Source organism: Tupaia chinensis, unplaced genomic scaffold (genome assembly GCF_000334495.1).
Source record: "Tupaia chinensis unplaced genomic scaffold, TupChi_1.0 Scaffold000078_1, whole genome shotgun sequence".
NCBI lineage: Eukaryota > Metazoa > Chordata > Mammalia > Scandentia > Tupaiidae > Tupaia > Tupaia belangeri.
In genome coordinates this window covers 924,265-944,967 of record NW_006159539.1, presented here as the reverse complement: position 1 = coordinate 944,967, position 20,703 = coordinate 924,265, and the positions used below count along the sequence as shown (strand labels likewise).

Sequence of the window (20,703 nt, the reverse complement as noted above, 5' to 3'; positions counted from 1 at the left end):
GCTGAAGTCACGCTTCCAGCTCTGACCAAGCTCTGACCAGGAAACACCTCTTCCTCCCTCCCCAGCATCTCAAGGAAGGCCTGAGATGTGCACGACTTTTAAGGGCTCAGCCCCAGCATCTGCGCAGATGCTAGTCACCCATCTGCCCCGGTTCCTGCCTGGGGCGGGGGGACAGACAAGGCCCTGTTCTACAGATGAGGTGTGTTTCTCAAGCTGCTGGGGCCAGGGCTGGAACCCACCGTCGACCAGGTGGGATTTGGCTCCTTAGCCACCAGGCCATGGAGCCTGCCCCTAGCTCGGAGTCTCACGCTGAGACGGGTGATAACTCCCATTGCCTCTGGTTGCTCCCATGCACCTTCCAGAGGGCAAGGGAGCCATTAGTTGAGAGTATTGTATGCGCGTGTGCGTGTGTGTGCGCGCACACAGAGGGTTCCCGGGAGCTCCAGGAAATTGTGCTGTGCCCAGGCGGCCTGTTTCCTCTTAGAGGTTTGCAAATTTGACAGAATTGGATCTTGGCAACCAACTCCCTCCTGCCCCCACCCAGTGTGAAATCCAATTTTTAAGTTTCAGCTGAAATTGCCTTGAGCTGCTCTTAACGACAACTTGTGATCTGCCAACCGCCATTCTCGGCTCCTAAGGTGCCCATGAAGTTCCCTCCCCTGCACAGCGCAGACTCACTTTAAAAGGAAGGGCTTTGAGAGCAGCCAGAGCTCCTGCAGAGGAGGGCATGTGCATAACCCCAGGACCCGTTCGCGACAGGTAAGAAAGAAATCCAGTCTCGGGGGCTTGGGCTGACTGAGGTCACTGTGCAGGCATGTGGACGCCAAAAGCCCTGTTCAGATGCCACTGCTCTGTCACCTCTGGACAACCTGGAGTCAGAGATGGGTGGTCTTGCTGGGGACTCACTCATCGCTTTCATGGTGGGCGAGGCCATGGAGGAGAAACAGGATGGTTTCTGTTACACCTAAGGACAAAGTCCCCCACTACAGAGCAGGAACTCAGGCTTACCCTGGCCTGCTCACCTTGCTGGGAGTCCAGGTTGCCAGGCAACCCCAAACTGGTCCCACCACCCACTGGCCCGTATTCTTTCAAGGCTGGGGTAGTCACTCATACCAGCAGAGCTTCAGACAGCGGCCGACCCTGGAGCGTGCTGCCAGGCCCCTCCCCAGTGCCTACCTCTTCCTTTGGTTCCTTTGTTCCAGAAGCCAGCGTGTCACGTGCACAACATGGAAGGGCAGCCCCAAGGCTCGTCCCTGCAAGTCGGCTAGAACTCTGCAGCAGGCAGGGCCTTTCTAGTGGGCTCAGGCTACACGCAGGGAGCTTTCACCCCAATATGGGCTGTGCTTCTCAGGGACACACAGCTTGAGCCTGGAAGCCGCTTTCCTAGAACAAGCCTCAAAACCAGTGTTTGCCAATTCCAGGCTTCCTGGGGATAGCGCAGAAAGGCCGGTGGTTCTGCATCATGGTACCTTGACTGGCTGCAAGCCCAGTCCCAGGCCATTCACCAGGGGTGGGCAGATCCGAGTACTGCCTGCCTGTGGAGGCAGAAGCAGGCCAGTCCTCCCAAAGCATAGGGACGGAGTGGGGAGTCAGGGGCTGCCACGAAAAGTACATATGGACCCGGGCAGCAAAATAGCAATAACTGGAAAAATCTGTTGCGAAAGTGAAGTAAGTGAACTGCAATAAACAGCAAATGTCAGTTATGAACTAAACAACAACAACGAAATACAAATATCAAAAAATAACAGAGAGAAATGCCGGTGGGACACAGTGTCCGCCGTCAGGGCTAACTGAGCATCTTCAAGGTTGCGCCTTCACCCACCCACTGAAACACGCGCTGTCGCCACCACTGCTCGCTGTGGCTCTTGCTTAAGCAGGTGTCCCACGTTAGCCCGTCTGCCTAGGTGTGGACCCTGTGTGTGACTGTGTCCCTTATGGAACAGGCCACAGCTGTGTGAACTGTGAACCATGCCTGCAGGCCCTGCCCGCCTCATGTCACCTGCACAGCTCTGCAGCTCTGACTGAGGGCCCACCAGAGCTGGCTAAGCCAGCCTCTCAAATGCGCAGTCCAAACCTGGGTCGCCAGGGGGCGATCTCACACAGCAAACCTCGGCCTTCCGCAGTCTGGGGAAGCGGAGTGCCTTCATTTTCTCTTCAGGGCCTAGTTTCCTCAGATTAGAGTGGGACTTGGAGAAAACATGGCCTGCATCAGCAGAGAAGGGCACTGCCAAAAGATACCGTCTCCTCCTTTCGGACAGGGCATCGTCCTAGGGGGCCAGAAGTAACCGTGCCTGAGATGGAGCCCTTCCCATGGCGCCAGTGTGGAGGGCGTCGGAAGGACGAGCGCTTGTCTGTGTTTAGTGCATATTAAAATGTATTTATTTACACAGTAACATGATGCCACAGAGTACACAGCAAAGTACCACAGCAAACCAAAGGGCGGCGCCGCTGGTGACGGAGGGGACCTTTCATCGATAGATTTACACAACTCCACAATGTCTATGGAGAGAGGTGAAGCTCCAGAAGAGCAAGAGAAGATTTCCGACTGTAGAGTGTGGGCAGAGTCAAGGGGAATGGCAGAGACTGGAATGAGGACTGTCGGGATTCAAATCACCGAGAAGGATGACTCCTGCTTCTGCCTTGATCTCATGCCAAATGCCCTGCATGTTATCAACAGAAAATCCTCACCCGGCGTGTCCACACGTAACACTCTGCGAGACTGGGGAAGGAGGGGATAGCCAAGTAGTAGTTGAAGCAAGTTTCCTGAAGCAGTGTGGTTTAACCTTTCAAAAATGCTACCCTAACGCCACAAGGCCGGTTCGACATTCAAGTTATCACGAGTGCACACAGACACACAGACACACAGACACACACACACACACACTCTCCACACATTAACGGGCAAAGTGGATTTTCTGTACTACAGTAATAATCGTAACAAAATATATGACTCTGTACTTCTAGGTTAAAAAACTTCCGACCTCTTTTGATTCCCTGAAACTTTCTTGATTTAAAAAAACCACGGGGGTGGGTGGGATGGGTACAGGTGAGAAGCTGGGATGAACACGGAGGCTCTCTGGAGTGAGAAGCACGTCATGGGATGTTCGGAACACAGGGCCTGCAGCTCACCGAGGCACAGAAAGCTTCTAGCAGTGGCTGATATGGAAACCTCTTCTCATTTCCAACAGCTGCAGGGACGGGAGGTGAAGAGCTGTATAGCACCTTGTACATTCTGGGCACTTATAAACAGTAGGTGATGGCGGTGGTAGATGGTCAACACCGCTACAGGAAGGTTTATAAAAACAATTACAATATGTTAAGAAATTTCCAGAGTTCTTTAAATAAATCTATTGAAACTACCTTATCTTAAAAAAAAAAAATCCTCAGCTTTCAGTATCACATGGTTTTGATACTCCTAAGCTGAGGCTGGGCGACAGCCAGTCGTGTCTGGGGAGATAGAACCACGCCTTCTCCTGAAATACCATGAACTTCTATCTGCCCAAGGCTTTCTTCATCATCACTTTTTTGTTTTTCTTCTTATGTGCAAAAGGGACTTTAAAAATAGGTGCTTTTTGGAGGATGGACTTACCAGCTGAATAACCTGACATGGAATGTACGTGAATTCCCCTCCATGACATCGGTCACAGCTCAACCTCATCATCTTGCAAGCATCAGGATAAAAAGGCTCAATTTCTTTGGTATCATCTCTCCTGGGATCTTGCAGCGTGACTCTCTGGTTCCCCTTATGGTGGTAGTTTTGGTCTGTGGAATCCCCACTTTCAGTGCCACTGCACACTCGGACAGTTGGCCTTCAGCAAGAGCAGCGCTGGCTCCGCCTCGGCACACAGCACTTTGGGCCTCTGAGGATGTGAGCTTCAGTGAGGTAAAACTAATAACCTGGCTTTGTGGGCAGCCACTGTTCACCCATTAGGCTGGGCCAGAATTCTCCATCCTTACCAACTAGCGAGGGGAACGGCCCTGGGGGTCAAGGGTCCTCTTGCCCCCTCTCCAAGTACGTTTCCACTTGAGGTGCACAGCCGGAATCCTCTAACAGTGCAGTATCCTAAAGCCACCCCAATTTCTGGGACTGACCTTGATTTGTTCAGATCACTGCTGGCAAAATCCAGGAAAAATTCTAATTACCAGTTTCTAGTAAAAACAAAGGTCAGGTACTCCCAGGCACGAAAGTACTCATAACCCACATCTGGGAGGCTGGGTGTAGTCCTTCTGTGCCCCGCTCTTTAGCGGGCTCCCCAAACCTTCCCTGGACATTTTATAGTACTGGAAAATTTCAACCACAACTCTAAGGCCTTTATTCCCAGAAGTGTCATCACTATTTCTGGACATTTAGCTCTCTAGGCTGAGTTTTCACACACACAAACCTCTCTGAATACAGAAGCTAAAATGGCCTCCACTTACTGTGACACGAAAGGGCACCTGACTCTCCCGGCCTGGAAGACGTTCTCCTTTCAGCCCCTTGGCATCGGTAGGCCAGGCTGCACGGCGCTGGCATGCCCCTCTCCTCCTCAGCAAGCCTGTCTCCTCAGGGCCAATCTTGAAAGTCACTGCCACACTCTTGGCTCCCAATCCTGACTGAGCCTCGGGCCTGGCAGGCCCTGCCCGTGCTGCGGTTCTGATGGCAGTGCTCCTCAGGTTCCAGAAGTTCTTATTCTCGTCTTGCTGCTATTGGTCGTGATTCGGCTTCTGGGCATCACATTAGGAACGAATACCAGAAGGGCTCTCCTCGGCCAGGCAGCACGGGTGCCTCCTGTGGTCCCAGTCATCGGTGGACATGCTCTGGCTCTCTCCCCCAGACTAGACTACCAGGCTAACAAGGCACTCTGCATACATTCGGTCTGGCTCTTGGCCACGCTAGCCACTGTCCCCTTTCTCTAGCACCCGGATGTGCAGAGAGATTGTTCATGCTTGCGTGGCTTAAGGAAATGTTCCAATAGGGACTAAACTGTTTAAACTCCCAATGTAAATGGAAGAATCTATAGTATAGACTTTGATAGAAAAGAAAATAAATTCAATCGATATTGAAGACAATAATTTGATGTTACTTGAGAAAACTTAAAGTGCTATACTAGTCACAAAGCAAACCCCATATATATAAAACGTGTGCGTGTGTATCTATATATGTGTCTATGAGTATATATATATATGTGTGTGTGTGTGTGTGTATACAAAGGGTAGGCTTTCTTTCCAATTGATAAATGAATTCAAAATTCCCACTGCAGTTATTAAAACAGAAGTGTAAAATATTTGTGATAATGGTAGGCAGACTGCGTCTCATTCTTCTGGAAAGATATTCTAAGGACCACTTGAGGTAGTACTTCTTGCCTAGAAGTACAGCTCTTTACTCTATCCTGCTCGAACCCATCACACCCTCTTCTGTCCCCACCCTCACATTTCTCGGCTATCATCCAGAGGAAAATTAATGTAGCCACCTGTCTCTGGGAAGCCTGAGGCCCTCCTCTGACTCGTTGGTATGCATCTTTCATTTTCAACAAATCTGAATGTAACAACAGTACTAATGCATCTGCTGTGAAGAGGTGCTTGGGTTACCAGTGCTATAAGATAACGACAGTGGCAGTATCCATGCTTATTATGCTGTAGCGTTAGAATGAAGACTAGACCCAAGTCATAAGAGGGAGGACAGAGGGAGAGAGAGAGAGAGAGAGAGAGAATACCTAAAGGCATAACAAAGAAGGCCTAGGGAACATTCTGCATTAAATATGTAACCTCATTAAATATCGACATTCAAATTTACATGGGCAAGGCACGCGAGAGCAACATTGAGAAGGTGTGTCTCAATACGCAAGCCGTGGGGTGGGGGTGTGCTGGCCAACATGGTCTGGGATCTGTGTGTTGCCACTTCAGTGCAGAATGAGGCGAGCAGTTATGTGCACAGGGTGATGTTAAGACGAAGCGAATGGCAGCCTGCCAGGCAGGGTGCAGCCAGGCCACAGGGCACCACAATAGTGGCTTGCTGGCCCGCGGTGGCGTGCCCACTCCATGGGCAGTCCCGGGGGCAGAGCCCTGCACTCTGGCTAGAGGAGACAGGACTCCGCGGGCCAACCAGCCCGTTTTTCTTGGAAGTCCTGAACTGCTGGCCAGGAGGACACAGACAGCCTCCATATGGAGCCTTTAAAAAAAGAAAGAAAGAAAGAAAAAAAAGCACAATAAAATACATTCTTCTCCTTTCTTGATCCTTTTTGAAACAGGTGAATCACATGAAAGGCTGTTAAAAATGTTACAAGTTGAGAAATGTCCAAGGCCACTAATGTGCTATCTAAGCAATACTGCACAGTCAGTCTTGGCTTTACGAGAACTCTGCGCTGGTGGGTGAGGGCCCCAGGCTCCCTCACCTACTAGGGGCAGAGAACATGTCAACATGTTTGTCAACCCTACCACAGGCTGCCCCCCAGAAGCCTGGCCTCTACTTCCAGCATGTATGTGCATGTACACACAGGCACACACGTGTATACACACTCACCCTGTTCGAGCGACTCGGGATTTCAAGGTTGCAGTAAACAGATACTCACAGTTTTGAATAAAACAAGTGCATACACGCACGCACGCACGCACACATGTGCATACACATACATTCCCACTGCAGTTATTAAAACAGAAGTGTAAAATATTTGTGATAATGGTAGGCAGACTGCGTCTCATTCTTCTGGAAAGATATTCTAAGGACCACTTGAGGTAGTACTTCTTGCCTAGAAGTACAGCTCTTTACTCTATCCTGCTCGAACCCATCACACCCTCTTCTGTCCCCACCCTCACATTTCTCGGCTATCATCCAGAGGAAAATTAATGTAGCCACCTGTCTCTGGGAAGCCTGAGGCCCTCCTCTGACTCGTTGGTATGCATCTTTCATTTTCAACAAATCTGAATGTAACAACAGTACTAATGCATCTGCTGTGAAGAGGTGCTTGGGTTACCAGTGCTATAAGATAACGACAGTGGCAGTATCCATGCTTATTATGCTGTAGCGTTAGAATGAAGACTAGACCCAAGTCATAAGAGGGAGGACAGAGGGAGAGAGAGAGAGAGAGAGAGAGAATACCTAAAGGCATAACAAAGAAGGCCTAGGGAACATTCTGCATTAAATATGTAACCTCATTAAATATCGACATTCAAATTTACATGGGCAAGGCACGCGAGAGCAACATTGAGAAGGTGTGTCTCAATACGCAAGCCGTGGGGTGGGGGTGTGCTGGCCAACATGGTCTGGGATCTGTGTGTTGCCACTTCAGTGCAGAATGAGGCGAGCAGTTATGTGCACAGGGTGATGTTAAGACGAAGCGAATGGCAGCCTGCCAGGCAGGGTGCAGCCAGGCCACAGGGCACCACAATAGTGGCTTGCTGGCCCGCGGTGGCGTGCCCACTCCATGGGCAGTCCCGGGGGCAGAGCCCTGCACTCTGGCTAGAGGAGACAGGACTCCGCGGGCCAACCAGCCCGTTTTTCTTGGAAGTCCTGAACTGCTGGCCAGGAGGACACAGACAGCCTCCATATGGAGCCTTTAAAAAAAGAAAGAAAGAAAGAAAAAAAAGCACAATAAAATACATTCTTCTCCTTTCTTGATCCTTTTTGAAACAGGTGAATCACATGAAAGGCTGTTAAAAATGTTACAAGTTGAGAAATGTCCAAGGCCACTAATGTGCTATCTAAGCAATACTGCACAGTCAGTCTTGGCTTTACGAGAACTCTGCGCTGGTGGGTGAGGGCCCCAGGCTCCCTCACCTACTAGGGGCAGAGAACATGTCAACATGTTTGTCAACCCTACCACAGGCTGCCCCCCAGAAGCCTGGCCTCTACTTCCAGCATGTATGTGCATGTACACACAGGCACACACGTGTATACACACTCACCCTGTTCGAGCGACTCGGGATTTCAAGGTTGCAGTAAACAGATACTCACAGTTTTGAATAAAACAAGTGCATACACGCACGCACGCACGCACACATGTGCATACACATACACACACACACACACACCTGGTAGAAGGAATACTCGTCTCTTAGCGCAAATATGTGCCAAGGGAAGAAGGGGAGGGTTTCTGTAGATCTCGCTTCAGGTGAAGTTGCAACATAAACACTGTAATATACAACTAAAAACACACATAAGAATTGCACATATATCCATAGGAGAGGGGCATGGGCCCCACACACAGTGAACAGCCCCGGCAACCACCTCAGCCATCACTGTGCCCGTGAGCCACGTCTGAGCCACAAGGAGTGAGGTAACACGTATACGGGGAGGCGGTCTCTGCAGAAGGTAGCTCTCTCAGGAGGCCAGCAGGCTTGTCAGAGGCCTCCTCCCCCTCCCCTCCCCCGTCCCCTGCCTCCAGGCCACCCCAACAGCTGGCCTCGCTGTGCCCTCTCTCTAAGGAGATCTTAGAGCCTGACTGACAGCTCTTCACTCAGGGCTGTGTCTACAGCATTTGGTAGACTGGTTAACACTGGCTACTGAGAGAGGGAATCTGGCCAACGACTGCTTGGGGGAAAACTGATCTGGGCACTGCCAGCCCTGGCTGCCAACACTGGCAGCTCTGCCAGTAATCAAAGGACGGGACTTTAAACTCCGTTCCCTGATGGCCCCCAGAGAATTGCACATGAAGAAAATCACCGCCTCGTGTCCTGCAGCTCCTCACAAGCTCTGACCTGCACCCACCCCCTTAGGCACTAGAGACGCCACCTCGGGACAACTCTGTGATGGGCCACAAGTGGCAGACGAACCTGAACTTCACTGGCGAGTGGGGATAAAGCAGAGGTGAAGGAGAATCAGGCAGTGGCAGTTGAGGGGAGACTATGAGGGTCGCCCTCCATGCAGCGCCCACACTTATCCACAAGAGAAATGAAAACGGGTCTCGGCCCAAGGGACGAGGCGTCTCCTTTCCTTTCTACGATCTGCTGGAACAAAGCTAGAGATCCTCGTGACTGGGCTGACACGAGGATGGCAGATCTGTCTGGTGGAAGAGTCAGTTACTGATACTTTGAAGGAAGGACGTCTGTTGTGAGAGCTTACTGATGACCACGGATGGGCTAAGTCTGTCTATTGCTAGTGGAATAAATACTGGGTGCTTAAAAGGATGGGTGGCATTTAGAATTATGGAGGACCCGGACACAGCTCACTGCGCACACACCAAAGGAGCTGTCCCTTCGGGGACATGCCTTTTCCCTCTCTCTGGGGACTACCAGCATGGAAGGTGTTCTGAGGGAAGGCAAGTGTACATTTATGCGGCTGAATTTCTGTGCGGTCGAGACAGGCTCGGCTTCTCGCTTGACTTGGAGCTGTGGGTAACCTTTCTGAACGGATTCATCTGTTCATGGAGAGGGACGGAAGGTCTGTCCTGTCTCTTTCCTGGAACTGTGTGTAATACTAGGGAGGGGAAGTATGCGGGCGACAGAAGGTGAGAATGCAGTAGAGGCAGCATCCGGGACGCACTAACGGTGCTGCAGGATTTTCACAATACAACCCAGGGAGTCTGTGGTGGCAAAAGCCAAGTACTGAGCACAGAGCCAGTCCTCAAGGCTCACCCCGCCCTCCCTGTCCAGGGACTTCTCGGCAAACTTGATCATCAGCAGCGTTCGCTTGATGTCCAGCCAGTTCTGGAGCAGGGCGTTCCTCTGCACCAGGCTAGGGGAGGCGGTGAGGGTCTGGACGAGATCTTCGCGGGGGCCCCACAGCAGACACTGGAGGATGCCTTTAGCATCTGAAATGAGGATCCGCTCGGAGGGGTTGGGGTTCAGGAGGCAGCTGGCCAGCTGCTGCAGGCCCCGGGAGTAGGGGGAGCGGAGCGGGATGCGGGGCAGGTCTGTGCGCGTGTACTCCTTCTCCTTGAGCTCTGGGTTCTCGTCGAAGGGGTTGGGCAGGTGCAGCATCTCGTAGATGAGGATGCCTGTCTGGAACTCGTCACACTTTCTATACTGGGTAGCAGTGATGATCTCTGGAGCGAGGCGCGATTGGTCCCGGAGGATCTCGGGGTCCACCAGGTGGCTCTTCTGCTTGGCCTGAGAGAAGTTGCTCACTATAAGCCTGTTGGGGCAAGACGCGGCGGGGCTGAGCTCCACAGGCCTAAGGCCCACAGTGGCTGCGCCGGGCTGGTAGTGGACAAGCAGCAGGTTCTCCAGGCGGAGGTCGCAGTGGGTGACATGGTAGGGTTTGAGGTGCTCCAGGCCGGAGCACAGCTGTAAAAGCAGCAGGCACACTTGTCTCTCGTACAAATCGGGGCTCTTCCCATGCTGGGCCAGAGAGGCTCGCACGAAGTCAGCCACGGTGAGATAGGGGACCTCTCTGGTGATGACCACGACATGGCTCCTCTGCTTCCGGCTCACGACTCCCTGGCTCTCTTTCTTGGATGACTCTGCTTCGGAGCAGGAGTCTGGGTTTTTCCTATCGGTGTCTCCTTTCGCCTCTCCTTCACTCTCTTCCGTTTCATCCTCTTCTTTTTCAGGGGCATCCGGATCCTCCCAGGGAAGCAGACGGCTAGGGACTTCAGCAAGGAAGTGACCACAGTCCTGCTGGATGTTAAAATGGACAGCCAGACTCTGCCGGACAGCCAAGCTGTGATAGTACTGCTGAGATTCTTTAGCTTTGCTCTTACATATCTGAAAGAAGAAAGCAAATAACACAATCTCAAATTCCCACCTTCATAAGCAGGCTGTGACACACGGAGGAGGATTTACTGGAAGGTGACTGGGAAGGAACAGACAATGGTATAGTGAAGTCTTGAGAGGCGGCTTGAGGGCACCGTGCTGAGTGACGGCAGCAGGGCTGGGAACCGCTCAGAGCTGTCTGCCCACTCGCCGCTGCACTCACCGCTTTCTGCCTCCTACTCTGGTCCTCATACTAATGTCAATGTAGGCTGGTGACCTAAGAACTGAGGAACTAAAGCCCAGGGCCCAGTTAGCGATCCTGTCTGTCTAATGCCAAAGCTTATGCTTTCTATTGTACCTCATGGCTCTTCCAGAAAACAGAACAGGCCAGCTAAGCCAGGGCAGCATGACACAACGCGCTGCGGTGCTGAGGCCATGCAGGAAGGCCCTGGGCTTGCGCCCTGAGGCTCCCCTGTGCACGCTGGTATGCACATGGTTCCTGCGATGCTGGCCGCCTGTGGGGGAGGGGGGGCAGTGTGAAGACCGTGTTGGAGGTGCCCACCCCTATCTCTCCTCTCTTTCTTCTTCCCTCTCTCTCTCATGGAAGAAATAAATTAAAAAAAAAAATTTTTTTTGATCTTTCTTAGAGGTTTTCAGCCCACACTTACACAGAAGGCCAATCACTCGCTCATAAAGCAGGCTAGAATACCTTTTCCATTACCTATCACCCTTGGTGTCCACTTCTCACCGATCAGGAGACCAGGAGAGGGGCACACAACTGGCCAGGTAAACTGCGGGTTTTCTTAGCTTCTCAAGTGTCAGTGTGACAGTCCCAACTCTGGCCCTCGGCTCACTGGCAGGGTGGGAAAACGGCTGAGAGAATCACTGGCCCGGCCTACTCAGAGCAAAACCAACACTTCACTGGCGGTTTCCTGAGTTTTATGCTTTCTCTTGACAGGCCTCATTTAAAGCCCAATATTTAGGCAATAAGACCTTTCAAAAAGAACTTTACCAAGTGGATGTGGACTGAGGAAGCGTTTTGATAAAAAATATTAGCCAAGAGTTCTACATACTCTAGCAACGATTGTAATTCTAGTCTTGAAGGGTGACACAAACAAAATGTAAGTAAAATCACCCCGTGCGCATTGTCCTCATCATAAAGAGAGGCTGGCACCGGAAGACTCGGTCTCTAGCAATAGTTCATAGCTCACAAGAGCCTGGTCAGGAATCCCCTCCATGGCCTGTTCACTACGGAAGGCACTCCCTACTCTTCCTCCCGGGTGGGAGGACGCCGCCATATTTCACGGCTATGGAGTATCTCCTAGCAACAGGCATTCTTCGTGCGGGTTTACGTTGCCTGTTTATTATAGTGACACAAAAAAGAAACACATTTTTATAAGAACGTTTTCTAGTCATTTTTATTTAAAAAGACAAATGGTACATTTTCTTAGGAGGATGCAGACAAGTCACCCGATTTGAGAAACAGCGCACTCTGATTCCTGCTCAAATACATCTGTGTGTGTGCGCATGTGTGCGTCTCTCTCTCCGTGTATATATTATATAGATAACCAGAGGCAAGGGAGTGTCAGGGGAAGAGCACCTGCCTCGTACTGTATTTATCAGAGTTAAGGAGACCTGCTGCCAGTGATCACCACCACAGAGTAAGCATGCCTGCACGTTCTATCAAGATTCTATCAGTCTATTTACCTATTTATCTGAGAGAGATAGGAAAACAATTTCATTCAAGTCTCTCTCTCTCTCTTTTTTTTTTCTTCCTTCAAGTCTTTACTGTTTACCTAGTCAATTGAGAGTACAGAAAATATTTACTTATTATTTTTTTGGGAGAGATTTCTGCTATGGGACACATGCGCTTGCCAGAGAGACAGAAAGCAAGAAATCACCTCCCATGGGGGATGGCCACATCGGAATCCCTTCTCCTCTCAGGATTTCGGGCCTGTGTGCACACATGCCCAGTGTGAGTTTCAAGCCACCGGATCTAGGACTCAAGCCGTAGTCAGCCACGAGGGAGTCCAGCACTTTAACTACTATACCTACTGGCCCCAACATCGATTTTATAAGCAAACTCTTGGTCTTGAAACAAACATTCCCAGGCTGAGTTCAAGTTCAAAGTTATATCTTGAGAAAACATCTTTGGAAAGTTCTGAACGTTTTAGCACATGCGGTATAATATGTAATACTTGATCAGTCATAACACGAATTCTTCCTATTTTGTATTGTTAGCAATACTGCATATTTATGTGTCACCAGGTATTTAAAAATCCTACCTGGCAACATGTAGCCACACAGAGGCTGGATCTAGCACGTGGCACCACGAGTCCCACTGCCAGTGTTAGTAATCTGCTCAAGACCACACTGTCTTCTGGAATGAAAGTGCCAGGGTCCCCACTCCTTAGTCTTTGAAAAGTCTATCAAATATTACTGCTTTTAACTGAATCAGACGTTCTGGTAAAGACACTCACCAGACCGGGAGGCGTAGGACTTGGCCCTGCCACTAGCTGCGTAACCTACGGTATTTCACTTACTTCCTCTGGGTCTCAGTCTCCCTGATGAAGGAGATGATATAAACGGAGACCGACTTCCAGGGCAGTTGGGAGGATGACATGGCACCAAGTACATGGACTACACCTGTAAACCATGAAGCTGTGTAAATGTACCACTGACCATGACTAAACTGGAAACTGGTAAAAGCGACGCAATCTTAGAGTCCTTTTCTTTTATTTAAACAAAGAGAACAAAACAGAAAAATATGTCTTGCCGAGTCCTGCGAGCCATTCGCCACAGCAGAAGCCTTCTGATCATGGGGTGTGATTAAAGGTGGCTGAACAGTGACTGCTGAAGTTCAACACCTTGACAAACAACCTAAGACCCCAGCCTGCTCTGCTCCAACGTAGGCTGGTTTAAGACTAGGAGAGAGTATTTGACCAAGCCTGTGGTCTTCACTATGCAAAGGAACACCGAAAGAACCCTCCGGCCCTGTAGTCATTTAACATTAGAAGCAGAGAAGATATTCTAATTATGATATTCGGATGGTAGGCATACAGACACACGCATTTCATAAGGTCTCCCGGAGCTCTGTGGGTAGATAAGAACATGGACACGACAACGGGAATTTATGTTTGGCTTCACAGATCGACTTGAGATAAAGGGTGCAAGTGATTTGCGGAGAAGAAATGATGAATTGTTCCACCATCTTGGATGCTCCGAAGGAAAACGGTCTGCCGAGATAGCCGGCTGGAGGACGGCACCTCCTTATCTCCCCATTTTATAATACACAGACAGGCTGAGGAGTAAGGAGTCGCTCTCATCTAAAGGAAGACGGGGTATAAAAGAAGGGGGAACACGAGGCATTTTAATTGGTTCATAACCATGCAAATATTATAGTTACAACCCAAACACAGCCTATGGAGATTTCCATAATAGGATCTCACATGACAGGTATCTCATAAATCTTTATTATGAAGCCCACGATGATGTTAATTTAGGTAGGAGTATTACATTATTTTATGCACTGCATCGTAGCCATTTTTCAAATATTAATAACTTGACTCCTTTTGTTTATAGAAAAACTCAAATTGATCTGATTTCAGATGATACATTTCTACTGAAAAAGTTATTTCAGAAAATAAGATACACTTTACAGTACAGATGGACAGGGTTCTTTCTGCCATTCCCCCCTCCTTTTCCCCTTTCCTCTACAAGGGATCAAAGCAACTTCCTGTTGGCCTTATTTTCATTTATCTCTTGAGAAAGGAATCCACATTCTTTTCTTATAAAGAGTAGCCGGCTTGAACTGGGGAATCTCATAAAGATTGCACTCCCCCAGAAGGATGATTTCCACATGATCTGGGCCCCTAGCGTTTTAGAAAGGAGTAAACTGGAGCTGGAATGGTTCCATATCTTCACGTGAAAGTCCCTTTTCTAATGGGAGAAAACTGCCTCACTTATTTAGACAACATGGGAAAATCTACTTAAAATGCTGCCAATTTGGGCATTGTCTGCTGTCCACATCTCCTGAAAGGGAAGAAATCTGCTATTGAGCCTGGGCCACGGTGACACTAGAGGGAGCTGCAGTATCGACGTCCAGGACTCATTTACTTGTCAGACTGCAGCAGGAGAACAAAACCAGGCTGGGGAAGGTGGAGTCTTCCTGTAAAATCCACCCCAGGGCTCTTCCTGAACAGCTTTCGGTTCTGTGAAGGTGGCAATGCCAAATTCGAGTTAAAGAAACACTTCTTGTGAAGAGCATGAGCAGGGAGAGAGGCCCGTCCTGGCGTGAGACCCTCACCCACTTGCTCACCTACATACAGCGCTCGCCTGCTTGAGCTGCTCAGCGCCAAAGGAGTCGGAGGGACCATGGAAGGGACAGCCAGCCTGTGGGGAGGCACGCACCCACCAACGGGAACAACGTGCTGTGACAAAGGCAGGCTTGAAGAGAAACTGGGTAGTTGTCTGGGCTAATAAAGATCAGTGAGGACAGAGAAAGGGAAGGAGAAAGATTGATCCCTATCAATTGAGAGCCTAGACAAATACCCGATGCTCCTCGGCACTAAGCAATCTGACTGGATTCCCAAACATGGGGGATGGGGACCCTGGAATCATGGCCACATTATCTGATAGAAAGTGGGCTGCTCCTCCCCCACCCCTACTACGCTTGCAGAATCAGAGCTAAAGCACTGGCTCCAGAGATTTCCTCAGACCCAGGTCAAAGCACACAACACTGACACAAGCCCGATCTCGGCAGGGACACGGAGCTTGACAATCATTTCTTAAGCACAATCTGCAAAGTTTAATAGCAAACACTCATTTCAGTTCAGGGCTCAGTTTCTGCGTTGCTCATGGCAACTGCTCTGCATACCTTTGAGGCAAATCTGCCATTATAAAGCATTTATGTTTGCGATAACAACCTCGACCTAGACAGCTAACTTTTAAAAAGCAGACTATGGGGGGCTTTGCCTGTTGGGCCCCACTAAAAGCAGCTGGGAAGGAGAAGCTAGTACTACTGACCCCTCTGAAATGCCCACGATGCCTGCGATCTGCAAAGAGCACATGCATCTTGCTGCCCTTTCGAAAACGGGGATTCAGATTCTGGCAGCAAAGCAGGGCGGCAGGGGAGGGCAGGGGACAATTGGCGAAACCAGATGGCGCGGCCATGCTGTTGTTGAACGGCGTGGTATCACCGATTCTTCTCCACTTGCCCCTCTTCCCGAAGGCTCCTTTAAACGCTGGTGTCTGCGGGCTCTGCTTCTGTCCCTCTGTCATGAATGCGCTCCCTTCAGTGAGCCTGCCCATGGCTTACACACCTCGGACATACTGCTGACTTCCCACCGACGCCTAGAACTCAGACCGGGCTCCAGCTTTATCCGTTTCACTATTTATTTTTAGTTTTGCTACAGGGTGTGTGCACTCACCAGAGATAGAGAGACAAAGTGAGAGATGACCCCCCAGGAGGAAGGCCATGCCACAAGTCCTTCTTCTCCGTTCTCTTCTTGGGATTTTGGATACATGTGCACATGTACCCGGAGTGATTTTTGAGCCACTGGGTCCAAGACTTAAACCACACAGTTGGTCATGTGGGGTTCAACGGCCTAAACTGCCACACTGCCTGCTGGGCCCATTTATTTCTTTTTATTCATCAAATGGTGTGTGTGCTTGCCAGAGAGAGAGGCGCGAGAAAGCACTCCCCCACCATGGCATGACTCAATCTGATCCCTATCAATTGAGAGCCTAGACAAATACCCGATGCTCCTCGGCACTAAGCAATCTGACTGGATTCCCAAACATGGGGGATGGGGACCCTGGAATCATGGCCACATTATCTGATAGAAAGTGGGCTGCTCCTCCCCCACCCCTACTACGCTTGCAGAATCAGAGCTAAAGCACTGGCTCCAGAGATTTCCTCAGACCCAGGTCAAAGCACACAACACTGACACAAGCCCGATCTCGGCAGGGACACGGAGCTTGACAATCATTTCTTAAGCACAATCTGCAAAGTTTAATAGCAAACACTCATTTCAGTTCAGGGCTCAGTTTCTGCGTTGCTCATGGCAACTGCTCTGCATACCTTTGAGGCAAATCTGCCATTATAAAGCATTTATGTTTGCGATAACAACCTCGACCTAGACAGCTAACTTTTAAAAAGCAGACTATGGGGGGCTTTGCCTGTTGGGCCCCACTAAAAGCAGCTGGGAAGGAGAAGCTAGTACTACTGACCCCTCTGAAATGCCCACGATGCCTGCGATCTGCAAAGAGCACATGCATCTTGCTGCCCTTTCGAAAACGGGGATTCAGATTCTGGCAGCAAAGCAGGGCGGCAGGGGAGGGCAGGGGACAATTGGCGAAACCAGATGGCGCGGCCATGCTGTTGTTGAACGGCGTGGTATCACCGATTCTTCTCCACTTGCCCCTCTTCCCGAAGGCTCCTTTAAACGCTGGTGTCTGCGGGCTCTGCTTCTGTCCCTCTGTCATGAATGCGCTCCCTTCAGTGAGCCTGCCCATGGCTTACACACCTCGGACATACTGCTGACTTCCCACCGACGCCTAGAACTCAGACCGGGCTCCAGCTTTATCCGTTTCACTATTTATTTTTAGTTTTGCTACAGGGTGTGTGCACTCACCAGAGATAGAGAGACAAAGTGAGAGATGACCCCCCAGGAGGAAGGCCATGCCACAAGTCCTTCTTCTCCGTTCTCTTCTTGGGATTTTGGATACATGTGCACATGTACCCGGAGTGATTTTTGAGCCACTGGGTCCAAGACTTAAACCACACAGTTGGTCATGTGGGGTTCAACGGCCTAAACTGCCACACTGCCTGCTGGGCCCATTTATTTCTTTTTATTCATCAAATGGTGTGTGTGCTTGCCAGAGAGAGAGGCGCGAGAAAGCACTCCCCCACCATGGCATGACTCAATCCCTTCTCCTCCATTTCTCTTTCCTTTTGGAATTGGGCATATGTACGTGCCATGTTTTCCAAGACACCTGGAGCCAGGATTGGAACAAGCGGTCGGCCATGCAGGATTTTGCCCCCTAACTCTAGGCTCCAGGGGCTAGCCCTGCCTCCTCTGAGCTTTAGATTTGCCTATGAGATGGACTACTTGATTTCTTCCCGTGTGTGTCCCACCCTACACAGGATTTACACTCACACAGCACATGTTCAATATGTCTACACAGCACACTGAGAGGTGGCTCATCTACCAGAGCAGCTATAATATATGCATGGCTTTTCTGAAACAGACGGAGGCTGGCGGGATGACGGGGAGGGGCAACAGCAGACGGACCTGAGTCATACGCACTCGTGAGTGACCTGACTATCCAACGAGTAGAGTCTGATCAGTTAGGGCTGCCTGCTGAGTCCAGAGCTCACTGACTTTGCACTGCACAAAACCCCACAAAATGACTATGTTTTTTTGTTGTTCCATTCAATTTTCTCTCCTTTTCTCCAAAGAAAGCCGTAATTACAAAGCACAGTACTCTTCCAAAATGTTCTACATTAGCTTTTCTTTTTCCATTAAGGGCCTAGTGTGCCTTCAGTCTACTTCCACTTTTTCAGCAGGGAATCTCATTTCCATTCGACACTGCGCATCTTATATTGCCTCAGTGAACCTTCGTGAGGTGGTTATTGAGAGGATGAACCGCAGAGGGACAAAAGTGAGAAACAGTGACGATCACACACCTTTCACCACCTGTGCTCTTCTGTCACTTTACACAAAAGCACAACTGCCAACGGGAGAGGGCAGAGTGAAAACCCGCACCTTCCTTATTGATATTCAGCATTTGGTACAACCTGACTCTAAGAATACAGGCTGATAAGTGATTGACCTCGATTCCTTGATCTGCCTCGGAGGAATATTGCTTTTCTTGCTGCTAAGAGCTAAGACCCACACACACTCAATGCTGTTACAACGATATTCAAAGTGGATTAAGTATTTAATATATAAAATATTGTCTGGGTCCAAAGAACTCTATGCTGTTAGTAATCTGCTATGCACCTGTCAGGAAGGCTGGGTAATTCACAGCTTGAACTGCTACAAAAATGTTCACGTGCCCGAGAAACCTATTCCAGAGTCCAGCAGAGAAATTCAAGAAGGCAAATAGATAAGATTTTGCCATTTTATTTGTGGCTTGTATTCAACAAATCTTTTCAATCTCTTACTCAGCATGAGGATCAAAAGAAAGTCATGCATGTTCCTAAACTGTTAATTTAGGGTGACAGAATAACACCCAGGATGTTCACACTAGAGAAACTGAGGTTCAGAGCAGTTCAATAACCAGTTCAAAGCCCAGACTGGGAATTCGATGCATCTGAACTCCGGTCTGTAATCCTCAACTATGTCCTCTAACCTCATTAATTAAAGCCATGGCTCCCTCTCCCCATTAGACAATTCACTGTGATTCCAGGTTTGCATGAACACTTGAAGCCCTTCCTAAACCAACTCCCAGGTGAGACTCGTGGGTACTTCTGTGCACTGAGCCCTGAAATGAAGTGGACGCTAACCTGAATGGCTGTGATATGTGAGGTGGCTGCTGATCAATCACTTTCAGCAAACTTTTAACGCCGGGCATTCTATGTGTTGTGTTATGAAAGTGGAAGTGATTCCCCTCATAGTTTTTCTTTTTCCTTACCTCTAATCTAGTAATTAATAGCCTGTACGTATAGTTTGAACCAGCTGTAAATTCCTAACAATCACAGTTATTACTGTTAATGTTTTTTCATTTAGTGTCTTGCTTTTCTCAGCATCCACCCTAACGAGATAAGCAGAAACTCTGGAGTCAAAAATGCAATAAAAGGTGCTGTTCTCCACAGTTCACCTGTACTTTATTACAGGCTTTAACAAGATTCTGGCAGAGCTGGAAGAAAGGAAGCGGCCCCAGGGCTATAACAGGGAAGTGTACTTCCCTATCACTGAGCCTCGAGTGCTCTATCCTGGAGGACAGACCTGGAGAACTTCACAAGAAGATACCTACACCAGGCCCAGTTTTGGAACTACTTGAAAAATAACTCAGGAATTCATACTTTATTTGATTTTTTGTTTGTCTTTTGCTTATATGAGCTTTGTAGCATCCTTTTCAAAGTAATTTCATCTAAATTTTTATGTGGTCTCATTCCTGGCAGCATTTGTTATGAAATGATCTCATGAGAGGAATGGGGGAAACAGTCCCCATGTGACTGAACCATAATTTTACCAACTATCTACCCTGCATCTAGGCAAAAGCTATCATCTGCCCATTGAGGGGTGGCCCTGAGCTCCGCAGAACCAGTTCACTGGTGCAGCCAGGACGAGCTGTAACAGGACGGGCTCTGTGTAGGAGGAGGCAGCCCGCCGTGATGCTGGTGTCCCCCTGCAGAAGCGGCCGTCCCTCTGTGGTCTCAGTTTCCTCGATGCATAATGTCAAAGGCCCTTCTAAAGCTGATGCTATTCCACCATGAGGAATACGTGTTTGGTCAGTGGCTACCCAGATTCTTTGAAAGAGGAAAAGCAAAGTAGATTATTATTTAGAGAAGGGAAGTTAAGTTTGTGCTAAAGTTTAAGTTCAGTTTTATTTAGAGAGCAGGGACATTAAGTTAAGGGCTGGAGGCCTGCCAGTATGTAGCCCGCAGAGACAGGCTGTCGACGTGCTGGGTGGGAACAGAAGACACGGTGAAACAGAAGTGGAGGGTGAAGGTTAAGTATCGTCTAGGTACCAATCTGGACTTTGCCTCACCAAAACACTTATTTAAAAATCAGGCTGGGCTGGCCCCTTAGCCTAATGATTTAGGAAAATGGATGCCACACGGCTGGCCTTGGTGACTTAAAGAACACGCGAGGTGTGTGTGTGTGCATGCCCCAAATCCCGACAGGATGGAGAAATGGAGGAGAAGGGATTACGGTATGCTCACACTGCCCCACTGCCCCCTCTGGTGAGTTCAAGGGTCCTATGGCAACTTAAAAACAAAACAAACGTAGGATGTGCTCACTGTCTCATGGGTTCCCTATTCTACCCCCCCCCCCAAACTCCATCTTAAGGAGTTTTGCTCTCCCTGAGGCTTACGCGATATGGAGCTCTTGCCTGCCGCTTGGTCCTCATTCTACTCAAGCC

At 49.4% G+C, this 20,703-nt stretch overlaps 1 protein-coding gene across 1 annotated transcript in view; it reads right to left on the bottom strand.

The window, feature by feature from the left end:
- Positions 1-8,088: 8,088 nt before the first annotated feature.
- The window catches only part of PEAK1 (pseudopodium enriched atypical kinase 1), a 248,378-nt gene continuing 235,763 nt past the window's right edge, over positions 8,089-20,703 (bottom strand). The window contains exon 10 of the mRNA XM_027768913.1: positions 8,089-10,620. Coding sequence (XP_027624714.1) covers positions 9,457-10,620 — 1,164 coding nt within the window. The 3' untranslated portion in view covers positions 8,089-9,456. The remainder of the gene's footprint in view (positions 10,621-20,703) is intronic.